The 14,652-nt window shown below is 40.0% G+C and overlaps 1 protein-coding gene across 5 annotated transcripts in view; it reads left to right on the top strand.

Moving 5' to 3' along the window:
* Window positions 1-14,652, top strand: part of LOC311437337 (potassium voltage-gated channel subfamily KQT member 1-like) — a 533,151-nt gene that overhangs the window by 410,829 nt on the left and 107,670 nt on the right. The window contains exon 18 of one of the 5 annotated variants that reach the window (XM_084520434.1): window positions 7,705-7,785. The exons of the other annotated variants lie outside the window; for them this stretch is intronic. Within the exon in view, the coding sequence (XP_084376560.1) occupies window positions 7,705-7,770 (66 nt within the window). The 3' untranslated portion in view covers window positions 7,771-7,785. Of the gene's footprint in view, window positions 1-7,704; window positions 7,786-14,652 lie in introns of those variants that run through there. 5 annotated transcript variants of the gene reach the window in all.

Raw genomic sequence — 14,652 nt, 5'->3', positions numbered from 1 at the left:
ATTTTATCCAGCCCCAGATTACTTACTTATCCTCAGTTTCTGCTTTGCTTGGTACTCTTTCAGAAGGAGCTTGCAAAGTGTTGCTGTCAGTTGTGGTCTTTTTCTCCTCTGCCAGGGGATCAGCACAATTGACAAGGTTTCCTTAGTTTTATGTCAAATTTCTTCCTAGACCTAAAATTACATAAATATACACATTTTGATGTTGTTGTTGCTTCTATGCATATATTTATATATATATACAATTCAAGACAAATGTTAAGTTCTGGCCAAAACCTCCTAGTCACCTAAACCTCTAGGCATTAAAAAAAAAAAAAAAAAAAAAAAAAAAGTCTGTTTCCATAAAAGTGAAATATTATATAGGGTATTCTTTATGTTATTCCATTCTGTGCCACCATGTTTCTTCACAAAGGAAACAATAATTTTCACAACAAGATGTCCTCTTGTCTTTATCTAGCAAGTAGCTATGCAGTTATGCCAAAGCATAGACAGTGAGAGGAATAAAAGCAGACCAAGCAGACCTGTCACAATGCAATTATGGATACAAGCATCTACATGGCGGAGATCCATTTCCCTAAACTGACACCTTTTCCTGGAGGAAAGTCCCTAGACCAGGCAAGAGCTGGTGGAGGAGCTGGATGCAGCACCAATGCAAGTGGGATGCTGGGCAATATCATGACCAAGTCACAGGATCCAGGAGATTTTCTGTCATGACACTGACACTCATGCTGGGACTAAAACCAGGTGCCCCTCTCACTCCCCAGTATTTACACTCCTTTCCTGTAAGCCTGAAAATTAAGTAATCAAGTGCTAGGTAGTAATAATATTTGAGAAATTATGAATGGTCTGAGTAATTCAGTGATGAGTGACTCCTTTTTGCTCAATGGAGTCACAGAATAGAATGACAGTTATAAATTAACCAATTTGTGGCAATTATGTTTTTCATCTTGATTCCTTCCAGAGATAACAAGGAAAGGCAGTGGATGTGGGGGGCACAGAATGAATAATTGATGGAAAAGCATACTTGAATGTAGCAAAGAACGAAAAAAAAATCTCAGCTGATTGTGGATGATTTTGTGAAGGACTGGATATTAGTGCCTTTCATGGTAAATTAAGACTGGGTTACTTGGCATTAGCTCTGTTTGAAGTTCAAACAAAAGATAAAGGTCCCTTTAAAAATAACAGAAGGAATTATTTTTCTTTTCATGTTTTGTTTTGTTTTATCAAATTAATAATGCTCATGTACACCCTGCAGCTATGATTCATATGTGTTTATATGCATAAATGAGAGATATAGGCTCTCAGAATTGACCACAAAAATTAAAACAGGAAGGCAGATGGTAGTCTTTTATTCCATCTGTATTTCAGTTAATCGGCTACTCTTATCAGAACTGCTGCTCTGAGAATCAGTGGTTCTTATTTTTCTTTGCAAGCTAGAGGCACACAAGCTGCTTTTGTGAAGGTTCTACTAGCTGAAACATATGCAAGAATCTATATGTAAGAAAAAATAGAAGAAAAAAAAATGAAAAAAAAAAAAGTGAAATACTTAGCCTAAAAATAGTTAAGTTTGGGGCTTTGATTTTGCTCTGTTTGAGCTATTGTAAGAGTGTACTGGGTCTGGCTGGAATGTTAACTTTCCCGGCAGCAGCCCATACAGTGCCGTACTCTGTACTTGTAGCTGGAACAGCAGTGTTATCACACCAGTGTTGTGTCTACTGCTGAGCAGCAGTGGCACAGCATTGGGCCTTTCTCTAACCCTCCTAGGGGGTGGGCAAAAAAAGTGAGGAGAGAAACATCACTAGGGCAGCTGACCTAAACCAATCAAAGGGATATTCCATACCATGTGGTGTCACACTGAGCAATAAAAGGTGGAAACAGGAAAAAGAGGGGAGGGGTGGGCTCTCGTTGAGAAGACGTTGGTCCTCCTCTGGAACACCGGCTGTGTGCGTTGAGGCCTTGCTTCAAGGACGTGGTCAATCATCGCTCATTTGTGGGAAGTAGAGAGTAATTTCTTTCCTCTGCACTTCCATATAGCCTTCATTTATTTTGTTTGTTTGTTTTCCTCCCTTTTTTCCCCTTTCCCTTTTTATTTCCCCTTAGTTAAATTGTTTAGTTCATAGTAGTCTTTATTTAATTATTATAATTATTTCCCTTTAATTAAATTATCCTTATCTCAACCCGTGAGTTGTTCTTTGCTTTACTTCTCCCCCTCCTCATCTAAAGGAGGGGGAGTGAGAGAGCGGTTGTGGGGTTTAGCTGCCCAGCACGGTAAAACCACCACAAAGAGAAAACATCAGTAGAGTCACACTGATTTAGGGAGTGAAGAACTGAATCTCTTTTGCACGAATTAGTAAAGTCTCAAATTAAACGAAGCAGGGAGAAGAAAAAAAAAAAAAAGGAGAAAGAGAGGCACTTATGTATCCATTCGCACCAGCCTGGTAGCTCACTACTAAAAGAAAAGAAGAATAAGGGGGAAAAAAAAAAAAAAAAAAAAAGGCTGTTAAGATGGACACTGTCACAGAGGATTTGTGGAGTTAATTTACCTATTTTGCACACAGGTATTTTAATAAAATTTAATGAGCTGCTGAAAAGAAGAGTGCTGCTTCTTTTTCAACTGATGGCATTAAGATGAAAACAAGCAGCTTTTTAGAATGATGTTAACTGGCACTTTAAAAGTTAATAGAGCTCCTATGAATCTGTGTTGGCAACACCTGGAAGAAGCAGGTGGGAATTCCACTGAGATAAATGGCAAGCCAGGGACAGAGAAAAATAATAGGTTCTTATTTACAAGGTCTGGATATGGTATTAGTCCTTTCTCTGGCAAAACCTCTTATGAAATCAGTAGAAGTCTTGTCTGTACTGAAAAGTAAAACATATACCACTGAAGAAAATCTAAATAAAATGTTTACAGTATTTTAATGCAAAGAGTTTCTTAAGGACGGTATTTTTTTCAATTTGTAATGCAATTTCAAATTGCAACTGTGATAGATGAAGGACCACATAAGGCCCAACCGGCGACAAGAAGCATCCTTGTTCCACAGCAATTGGAGCTCAATGGCTCCAGCTGCTGGGTAATGAGTTTTTCAGGATTGTATCAGTTCTCTAAATCATAGAGATCAAGAGAAAGAAAACATGTACACATGTCCAAATTGATCCCTGAAATATTCCCACCAATAACAATAGGAAATGCGCACAGCTGCCTGCTGAGGGCAGAATTCTGGTCCCTTCCATGCAATCCAAAATCAGAATAAAGGTAGAAACTGCCTTGATTTCATATATTCCTTCTCAAATTTGCTTTGCAGTGCTTTTCTGGTTTGGCTGAGCTCCTCAAAGGGCAGCATCTGAAAGCAGTGACAGCAGGCAGTAGTATTTTTCAGTCCTAGGTTTTAACTCATCAGGCCTAATGCAAGCTGCAACATTTGGTACCTGGAGGGCAAGTATGGGATAAGTAAGGTCTTTTGCCTCTGTCCTGCAGGTTGTTTCATAAATGTGGGAAAGGAAATATGGCCTGGAGGCATCCAGTATGGGGTAGCTGGCGATGTAGGTGATAATTTGTATCCAGTGGGAGCTCCATAGAGGTCTTATAATGTGCAATATTTGCATTAATGATCTTGGTGATGGAGAAGGAGAATATGTTCTATGAATTTGCTAATGACAATTTGGGAAGGATTTTGAGTGTTCTGAAAGACTGGAATTCAAATTGATCTTGATAAGTTAGAGAAATGAGTTGAAAAAACAGGATGCATTTCAACAAAAAATGCCAGAAACTACACTTAGAAAGCAGTAATCAGCTGCAGGCATGGGAATGGGCATGTATTAAAAGGACAGCAATTCTGCAGAGAAATGTTTGCAAGTGATATACTGGATCCAGGCTGAACATGAAGTCAGCAATATTGTGCTTTTCACTTCTTCCACTCTATTTTTTTTTCTAGCCTTCTAAAATTCTTAGGTCAGGATTTGATTGTTGTTCTAGATATTGAAGTTTTCAGCATCTAGAGTTTTCAGTATTAGTGAAAGCAGAGTGGGTCAGAGGGAATGATTAAAGGTCTCAGAGAAATGGCTGTCATGGTTCCGCTCGAGTGGGCAGCCAAGCTCCACCACAGCTGCTCTCTCACTCCCCCTCCTCAAAGAGGAACAGGGAGAAAATATGTGAAAAGGGCTCAAAGGTTGAGATAAGGATGAGAAAATCACGCAGTAATTATTGTAACGGGCCAAACAGACTCGGCATAGGGAGATAGTAAGATTTATTGCTTATTACTAACAAGCTAGAGAAGTGAGAAACAAAGGAAAGAAACCAAAAGCACCTTCCCCCCCCATCCACCCTCTTCCACCTCCTTCCCTCGAGCAGCGCAGGGGAACGGGGGTTACGGTCAGTCTACAGTGCTTCTCTGCCGCTCCTTCTCGGTCACTCTCGTCCCCTGTGCTGTGGGGTCCCACCCACGGGATGCAGTCCTTGATGAACTGATCCGGCATGGGCTTCCCACAGGCAGCAGCTCTTCCAGAACTGCTCCAGATATGGGTCCGTACCACGGGCTCCATCCCTCAGGAGCAAATTGCTCCAACCTGGGTCCCCCATGGGCAGCAGCTCCTGCCAGGTCACCTGCTCCTGCGTGGTCTCCTCTCCACGGGCTACAGGTCCGGCCTGGAATCTGCTCCAGCAGGGGTCTTCCACAGGTGGCAGCCTCCGTTGGTGCAGGGCAACCTGCTCCACCGTGGTCTCCTCCACGGGCTGCAGCATGGAACCCTGCTCCACCATGGTACTCCATGGGCTGCAGGGGGACATCCTGCTTCATCATGGTCCTCATCACAGGCCGCAGGGGACTTCTGCTCCAGCGCCTGGAGCACCTCTCCCCCTCCTTCTTCGCTGACCTTGGTGCTTGCAAGGCCATTCCTCACTCCTCTCACTCTCCCAGCTGCTGTGTTGTGCAGCGGTTTTTTCCCTGTCTTAAATATGCTCTCACAGAGGTGCAAAACAACATCGCTTATTGGCTCGGCTTGGGTCAACAATGGGGCCCTTACCAAACATGGGGCAGTTTCTAGATCCTTCTCACAGAAGCCACCCCTATGGCCCCCTGCTACCAAAACCTTGCTACGTAAACCCACTACAATGGCCTACAAAACAATATGGACTCATCTTTGATAATTTAGTGTGCAAAGGGGAAGACTGAGGGACAAGCATGACACCATAAGTATATAAAAGACATCCAAAAGGAAAAAATAGCAGGATCCTGTGTTCTCCATTTACATGCTAGATAAGATAAACAGGAGCAAGTAATATGCAGCTAAAATAGTATTCACTTTGTAATAACAGAGAAAATGAAGCCTTGGACTAGATCCCCTGGAAGGTTGTAGAGATCTTTAAGTATGGGCTTGATAAATATTTACCAGGAAGAAGGATGCAGCTGACCTGCCTTGGGCCAGGGATGAGCTAGGTAGCCTTCCAGCTCCCCAGTCCTGCCACAAGGTATGGCTGTGGCTCACTGTCCACTGCCAGCAACCTGGAGGGACTGGTACAGAGCACAGTGCAGCTCCAGCAATTGCCCAGTGCTTTAAGGGCTGATAGGGATTTACTTGCCAGGTAAATGTATCCAATTAGGCAGGTAGCATCTGCCAGGACAGCAGTCAGTCTAAAACACCAGTAATGTAAACAAGAATTCAGCAAACTGCATCTGTAGAGTGAGATGCCGGATCCAGATGTTGGTTAAAGCATTGTTCTGTCTTTCAGTCTGCCTTTTCTTTATCTTATTCCAGTTTTCTCTCTCTGCCTTTTATCCCTTAGGAGAAATTAATTTTGAATTTGTTTTTAAACAAATAAATATCCATGGTGTGTGGTTTTCATAATACGTCTCTTTGTGGTATATCTTTGTCTGCACATCATGAATTCCAGTAGATAAGAAAACTGAATAAATACTTCATGTAAAAAAAGTACCAGGGAAAAGAGCTAATTAGCTGGATTGATGTAAATTGTTCTGTGATCCATGAAAATATGTTAGTCATAATGCCGTTCTTGATAAACTCCATCCAAACTCATTCAGACATGCTGTCAAACTACGAAAGGGAAATGTGAAAAGCAAAGACAGGCACTCAAGGTAATGCTAAAAGAAAAGCCAGAAGAAAGGTTTTTGTCATAAAGTTTTCCCACAACATCTAACTCCATTCTCTAGAAAGCTGCTGACAGCACCATAGCCAAAGAAGGCAAGTAGCCTCACACAGTTATGAAAGTGAAGTGGTGTGATTTGTTCTGCAGAGGGAGAAGTAAGAAAGAGGGCAAGGCTTGAGGTATGGTTTTGAAAGGGTGCACTTAAGGTCATGGACTGACTGGCTCCAGTCAGATTATTGCCCTTATGTCTGCAGACATGCCTCTTAATGGTATACCCTGCCTTTAGAAAGAGCACAGAGGAAAAAGAGGCCATCCCCAGGATGATGCATGAGATTCAGCTACCCCTGGCCACCACAGAGGAGTCAGCATTTTGGTCTCAGAATATAATTCTTTATTGAGGTCATAGAAGTGAGAACTTTTCCATAATTGAAAAGTGAAGAGTGGAAATGCGTTTTTAGAAGAAAGAAGGGGGTATGTAAAGGTTTCCTTAAGAACATCTATGTGACTGTGCCTGCCTATCTGTATATTCCCCTTCATTTAGCAACCAGCAAAGTCAGGCCATTCCCAACATTTCCATACTGGAAATCTCCTTTTAAGGCTGGGCACCTGCAGCTCCTTCTTCCCTCATCCTGTAAAGTCAGTCTTCAAGACAGAGCAGACGGACACTCCTTTGGAAAGCCTTCAGGACCAAGAGAAGCACTTCTGATAGATCACCTTTCTGTGGTATCCCTGTGGAGTACAAACCTGCTCCTGTCACAAGACGCTCCTGGGGAAGCAAAATATCTTAAACAAAAAATAGTGTCCCAAATCTGAATATGAACAAAACAAGCCACCATCATCTCTCTTTATTACCTAAAGCAGAGACTGTCTTCACAGTGGGAGCCCTGTCCGTGCTCCTTTTTATCTTTTCAGAAGCTTATCTTTGGTTCTTGCAGAGTTGGGCTCAGTTTCTTAGTTTCTCCTCTACAGCTTGGCAGGTCCTGTAAGTGTAGTAGGCTGATTGCAACCACAAGATTCCTTTATCCTTCTTGACTACTGAATGGTAGGTGTTGTGCCCTTCCTTCCTCCCACCCCCACCCCCAATATCATTTGCATGAAGAATGGTCTATTACTGATCATTTAAAGTAATTTGAGTAAATTGGTATTTCTTCAGATTGTAATGGATTAGAGTTCCTGCTTCTGTTGTCAGAGTGACAGATGGAGTAACATCACATGCCAATAATAAACAGAATTTCTGGAAGTCATTCTTTTTAAAATGTTTGTTTGCACATGCATGTACACACAGGAATTACTTTTAGACTTTTGGACTAGAGCTTTTCTTGCTTATTTCAGTAGAAAGGTAACAATTGTTGAAGGAAAAGTTTTGAGCAGATAGAGAGAAGGAATGAAATCCTCAAATTCTTTTTCTGTGATGCCTACTAGTGTTTTGTTTTCTGTATGGTCAGGTTTCTCAGTTTGCTTGTAGGTTCAGTGTCTCTATAAAGCAAACAGTGTTGAAAACAAAATTGGACATATCAGGAGGAATAGAACTGATTCTCACTGAAAGAAAAAAAAATAAAGGGAAAAAAAAAAAAAAAAACTTTTAAAAATTATCATTTGCTTTTCAGGCACCTGGTGCACCTGTTCAACATGTATTGGAATTTCTCTGCTGCCTGACCCGTCATGTTCAATAGCAAGCCAGGCCAGATTCATGTGTCTGGCTCCTGCTTCATGCATGCAGGTGCGCAAAGCCATTCTTTGCACCTGTGCTGCACAGTGCCTCCTCCTCTTTCCCTCCCTGTGGCTGGGTGTCATGGGTGTAGCTGCTCTGCTTTGTTGTCTTCCTTCTCTTACCTCACTGTTAGATGCCAGCATCCCCAGGCACAGCCAGCACTGTAATCATCTTCAGCAGCTGACTCACACAGCAGAGCCTCGTTCACACAACATATTGGAGTCCTCCCTTGCAGGGTGGGGACCAAGACATCTCTGAGCTGTTGCTGGGGTGAGGGCAGGGAAAGAAAAGCTCAACAGTGGAGGTACTGTGGAGTTGTGGCAGCTGAACTATGCCCAATAGGAAGCAAAGTTTGCCAGGGGCAGAGGGTGCAGCACATGGAAAGATAAGATCAGTGCTCTGGCTCCAAGTTGCATTGAAGATGCATCCCTGGAAGAGCCTACTGCTCTTTTGTGGGGTGGAAGGCAGCTCTACATCCTAGTCAGAAGCTGTTCATGGTGGGTGCTACTGAAATCACCTCAAATTTTGGGATTCAGACTTGCCAGGGACACAAAACTGCTGTTTGTAACAAATTTTAGAACAATCCTAGGCTGAGATTTTTTTTCAATACTTCATACAACACCAAACAGCATTTTTCACCAAAGACATGCCTCAGGTTCCTTGGCATAGTCTGACTGTAAGAGCAAGTGCAGTAACCTGCAAATAGCTGTAGACTGTGCCTTGGCTGTACCACATATTTTGTTTCCATTTGAATTTCCTCTACTCCTGTATTCCATCTCCTACAATTTCACCCTTTTGAACACATCTTAAAAAAAAAAAAAAAAAAACTACCACTAAAACCTGAAACACTGTTGTTCCCAAAGAAAGCAGTGATTAGTCTATGACTAATTGAGGGGAAGTAGAGTCCAGAGAGTAAGGTTTTATTTTCAGTTTAATTTGATATTCACATTCACAAGCACATGAAGTTTCCTCCAAAACATATTTTCAGAGGAAACACTAGTCAGCATTTCTGTATTTCAGGGAAGAGCTTTGCTTAATGTACATAACAGTTCTCTACTCACCACCAGCTCTGGTTAGTATAATGTTTCAGAAGGCACCTCATACCACTTGCTTGTCCTTTAAATAGTGTTATTCAAGTGGAAGAGAAATCGAAAGAACACTTAATTAATAAAAAAAATTGAGTAATGAATACAAATGAATAACATATGATGCAATAAATGGATTTAATTACAGTCATAGTTAAATACAATGTCAGCACCTTTTTGTGGAACATGACCAACCCACAAGAGTTTTGAAATCACAAACTCCAGGACAAGATTTTCACACTGGCTGCTTCTTTTAAATCCCTCTTTTGGGGGGACCCAAGCACAAGATGAAGTAATACAGAGCACTTTTTTTGCAGAACAAAGGTGCTCTGGGCTAAGTCAGGTATCTTGAATTTTGCATTTGAGATCGAGGGGTCATCTGTTCACCTTTGGGAATCCCAGGCATATAGGCATATGCTGAAGCAGGTGCCTTGGTTATTGGCCTGTGAGTGTTTTTTTGTTTTTTTTTTTTAATGGACATAGACTTGTTGAGAGCCCATTTTATATTTGTAAGACATGTTCACCCCTTTTTCAGCATCTGCAAAGTTACAAAGAATGAGTGCCTGTGTTCAGTAGGTTAAACACTCTGCCTGTGGTTAATTCATGCCTCAGAGCTCAAAGCTCTAAAAGTGCTGGGTGGATCATTGTGGTTTTGCAAAATTAAGGTGTTCCATTCCCCATAGTTTCTCCTTCTTTCTGTGTCATCATTTTCAAAGCTTTTATGGCAGACTTAAATTTAGAGTGTTTGTGGCTTTGTTGGGGTACCACCTTTACACTGTGTGGTCACAAATTTGTGCTTCCTGTCTTGAAAAAATAGTGCCAAGATGGGTGGAGAGCTTCTCAGTGAGGTAACCAGGGATGGGCTAAATAGGATTACATATCATTGATTTTCCAGTTTCAAGGCATGTAGATAGACAAGAAGTATGCTTAGGTATCTAACTTCATTCAGAAAGAATGGGACAAAGTTAAGTGAATACAGATGTATTTCATGGTCCTGGTGCTAGTTTCATGTTGAAGGGAGTAGTCAGGGATGTATGGGTGTGTCTGCATAACAAGATAGACAGATAGATGTATGTATAAAGTACCAAATATTTCCCTGGAACTTTAATTGCACTGTCTGCCATGTAACCACATTTACAGGCCATCAACTTTTTCCAACCCGGGTATCTGAAGTTAGCTTTCTAATTTTATATCAGGGTTACTAAATGAAGAAGGCCAGAGCTTTTAAAAAGTCAGTAGTTACTGCTGCCTGGTCAGCCCTTCAAGAAAGAAAATAATTACTACAGGCAGTCAAATATGAGTATTTTATTTAGGAATCTAGGTTTAAAGTCTGGGTTTTTTCTACTGTGAAGAATAATACCTGGCTTGTCTGTAGATAGATGAACTGTGAGTGTACATAATACATTTCTAAGTAGCTTTAGCCCTAAAAACATGTTTCCTTGTAAAGGATTAAGGAGAGAACTGTTCTGTGAAGCAGTAAATCACTTTTCAAGCATAACGATTGCAGTTTTTTTTTCAAAGTATGGAACAGTTACCACTTAAACTGCAAAATAGCTTTTGTAAAACATGTTGCACAGGATGGAGGTCTGAAAATTTGCTGTCAGAATGCTTGTTTCTTTGATTTGAGAGTTTGAGAGGCCTGTCTCTGGAAGACCAGGGTGAACAGTACAACAGCTTATTACAGATGAGGGAATTTAGAGCTCTATGTGAGATAGATCACTCCTTAAATGTTCATTTGTTTTTTGGAGCTGAAAAGATTTTTTAAACTAGCAAAGAAAAAATGTGATTAAAAATGTCCTTTCTTCTACATTGTTCCCTTATGCTATCTTAAATCCAGTAGTTTTTTGGTTCTCATGCAGAACAGGAGTCATATCTTCATTGTAAAGAATTAGATGTGGTATGTTTGTATAGTGCTCTCAGGATTGAAAGCATGAATAATGATTTCTATTATTGCTGCTTTTGTAGAGCAAAGCTTTGCCTGTGTTAGTCATGCACAACAATGGAAAGAGGTTTTTTGGTTTGTTTTGTGTTTTTTTTTTTGGGTTTTTTTTTTTTTTTCATGGAAAAGATTTTGTCTACCATACAAATTAATTAAATGAAAAACAGAAGGAAGATGCACTGCATTTTCTTTACAGATACAATTACCTTGTTGCCTTGAATTCAGTTCTGGAAAGTTCATTATTAATAAAAATCTGCTATGACTATGAAGCATATATCCTAATCTGATACAAATGTAACCTGGAAAAAGAGGTTGCACTGAAGTGATTAAGTGGTAAATGAATTTAGAGAAAGAATAAAATACATAGCAGATAAGGGACAAGGCCTGTGGCTCATCCTTTGAGATCTGAACTATTAGCCATGTGTAAAATCCTAGGCCCATGACTGATTAAATCATGTTATTCTCCTCTCTAAGTCTCTCCTTTGGTTTGCTCTCGTGTTCTTTAATAAGTCCCTTTTTGATGGACTCTGGCACTTGACTAAGCCCTCTTCAAACTCATAAGTCCAAAAAAAAAGGGGGGGGGAGGGGGAGGGGTGCAAACAAAGCTAAAGAAATGTACTAAACAATAAAAAATTCCAGTATTAAGCTTTTAAAAATGATCAGACACTTGGAGTGCAATTGTCTTTAACGGTCAAGCTTGAGATTTCTTGTATGCATCTAATTTTCAGCAACTCACTGTAACCTTACATCTCCAAATACAATACAGGTGCTTTTTTTAGTTTTGTTATTTTCTATTTTGTTTTGTTTGTTTGTTTTTTAAATACACAGAAGTCTAAGTTACTTTCAAAACTGTGGCCATAATTTGCAGCATCTTCTGGGCTGCAGCATTTGTTTTTTGCTCTTTGCCTGCCTACTTAGACTGCAAGACCTTAGAAGAAAATAGCATGTTCTTTGTGCTTTATACAATCCCTTGCACAATGTTAGTTAATTAGCAAGTAAAATAAACAGCAAAAGAATAAATTCCATGAAAAACATGCAGAATATTGGAGACTAAGTATGTTTTTAGCTTTACAATACATGTGGGTCAACTGCAAAATATGAAAACAAAGGCCATATCTGGATTAATTTTGTGGTTCTGATCCATGCTCCTTTCATTAAAACTGCTTCCCTCCCTAGTCACCTCTTGCATGAGAAAGGGACTGGACAACCTGGATGATTATAGATTAACAAAATCTGAAAGAGGTTTGGGAGACAGTGGAACAAACAGATTCAAATGTCAGGTTCTGCCAAGAAAGCACCTGGAACAAATGTATTTTTCTATTATTGCATGTTAAGTGGGTTTGCCTGAAGAATTGCTTGGAATTTAATAGTGGCATTTCCTGAAGAACAGGTTTGAAATGAGCTTAATCCCAACCAAGTGATAATTTGCTAATTTTAAAAAAGACAGATAATTATTGGACATTTCCTTGTGCTCTTGAAGGGGTGGGATTTTGGAGGTTGGATTTTATTTTATTTTATTTTTCCAGTTTATGGGGAAAAAAAAAAAAAAAAGGCTTATGAACCAGATGTTTCTTCTCAGATTACAGCAGCCTGGTTGGGCTGCATGTACAAAATGGGAATAGGCCTGCTATAGTACCAGGTGTTATATCTAACATATAGCATTACTGTTACTATTGTTTATACAGTAGCTCTAGCTCTGTCTCAGGCATCCTGTAGGCTTACACTACCATGCTAAATATCTACTGGAGTGACTGGGAGAGGGCTCTGAAACAAAGTTCTCTCTGTGTTAGAGAAAACCCTGCTTTAAACTACATCAGCAGGGAGGCACTTACGCTATGGTATCATGATATAGTCCAGCACCTGAAACTTTTGCTAGCTTGGAGTGCAGTTGCTGTGTAGAAGTCTCCATTAAGTACTACAATAAGTGGCTTAAGGGAACAAAATTGTGTGGGTCAGTGAATATGGGATGAGTGAATATGTGACTCAACATACATATATCAGAGCTCTCTCATGTTAAAAATTTGCAGTTTGAAAGAATGAAAAACACAAACAGTTGAGGAAAAAAATCTGACAAGGCATCTACAAACAAGTCAGGCTGCTTTCGTTTATTCAATACACACCCATCATTGCACCTACAAAATGTCTCTGAGGAGAGAAAGATTCTGGATGCAAACATACTAATGTTCATGTAAAGGGCCACCATTCCAGATGCTTAACAGCCATAAATTGGACTGCATTTTTCTATGACCTCTGCTTATGTTTTAAACCACAGCCAGCCTTTCAACAGTTACCCAACAGCTAGCATCTCCTGCTTTTTGACAGAGCTCAGCATTTTTGCAGGTGCTTACATGGAATTGCACTGTCTTGAAAAATTGAGTCATTAACATCGGTGCTTAATGGTGGTTCTGAAAGTGCAACTAGTGCTTCTTCAGAAAATCTGTGTCCAGTGCTGTGACAATTAGTAGCTTTTAAATTCAGAAGCAGTTTTCCCAGGCCAGACATTTTTATGGACGATTGTTTTGTCTTGTCAGTGCTTGTTAGCTTGGTACGTTGTTTATGAAGCATAAGATAACATCAACCCTACAAATGTATATTTAGTTTGTGGGAGTGGTTTGTTTTCCATGAACACATTCGCATACTCAACGTGGCTAAACAAAGCAAGTTGTATACTACTACCTAATCAATGTTAAAGCAACAGTATTATTCTGTAACTCAAGAAGGAAACAGCTGAGTCATTCACAGCGTTGTGGGGAAAAAAAAGACATAAAACCTTTATCTCAATATAACTAGTATTCATCTTTAATTTTCTCCTTATTCATCCCCCATCTCCAGTTTAGAAGGCAATGTCCATACTTTTAAATCTTTGTGGTCTTCTATTTTGAGGAACATAAGCCATTCTTAGGGGGGAAGAATCAAACTTTACAAATGCAGTCCAGACTTTATTGATACAGATTGCAGCTGAACAGAAAAAATGGAGAATATAGAAGTAGTTGGGTCCTTGCCACATCTGAATAAAAGACAGAAGTTTAAATGTGAAATTAGGAGACTACATTTAAGAATTTACTTTTATGGGAGAAAAATCTTTAAATTTTTGCAGATGTTTATCTCCTTGAAGACATAAGAAGTCATTAGAAGCAAATGTTTTACTCATACAAGTTGTTGCTACTTGCCATTAAAATGTTTGCCATTAAAATGTTGCTTCTGGGGCAGGGGACCATCCTCATAGAAGCAGGGCTGCTATTCTTCATCAGCACATCAAGCTGTAGCACAACATGGTCTGCATGTGCTGTAGAGAGCATGAACACCCAACTCTCACCCACAGTGCTAAAATAATGAGTTTTAATGGTGAACTTGCTTTGTGGATCTGGGCATTAACCTTTTTATATTTTTTCTTAGTGACAGTGTAAATGTCCTGGACAGAAATCTTTGCCATTCTTCTGTGCAGACACAATTTTACTGAGCTTTTCTCTTCTGTAGTGCTACAATATTCAGCCTCACTGATGTATAATAAGATGTATTTGTGCATATGTTACTGTATGTCATATGAAGAAAGATGTTATGTGAGCCCTGTTTACTCATTAACTATGCTTTTATTAACTCAGACTGTTTATTAGAGCACCAAGTTTTCATAAGAAATCCAGGAGTTGCCATTCTGGCTGTTGTCAGAAGAAGGGTCGGATTTTAGTAAAGGCACACTTAATATAGTGATGGTCAGAGTGCCAGAGGTTGTCTCTACTCAGGTCTTTCCAGTGCTTCATCTCCATCCGAGGAAAAAACCTGGGAGGTACATGGCACTTCTGGAAATACAACTATTTTCAGT

Source organism: Aythya ferina, assembly GCF_964211825.1.
Source record: "Aythya ferina genome assembly, chromosome: 1".
In the NCBI taxonomy this organism is placed as follows: Eukaryota; Metazoa; Chordata; class Aves; order Anseriformes; family Anatidae; genus Aythya; species Aythya ferina.
Note: the sequence above shows the minus strand (reverse complement) of the source record. Positions and strands in the feature narration are given on the sequence as shown.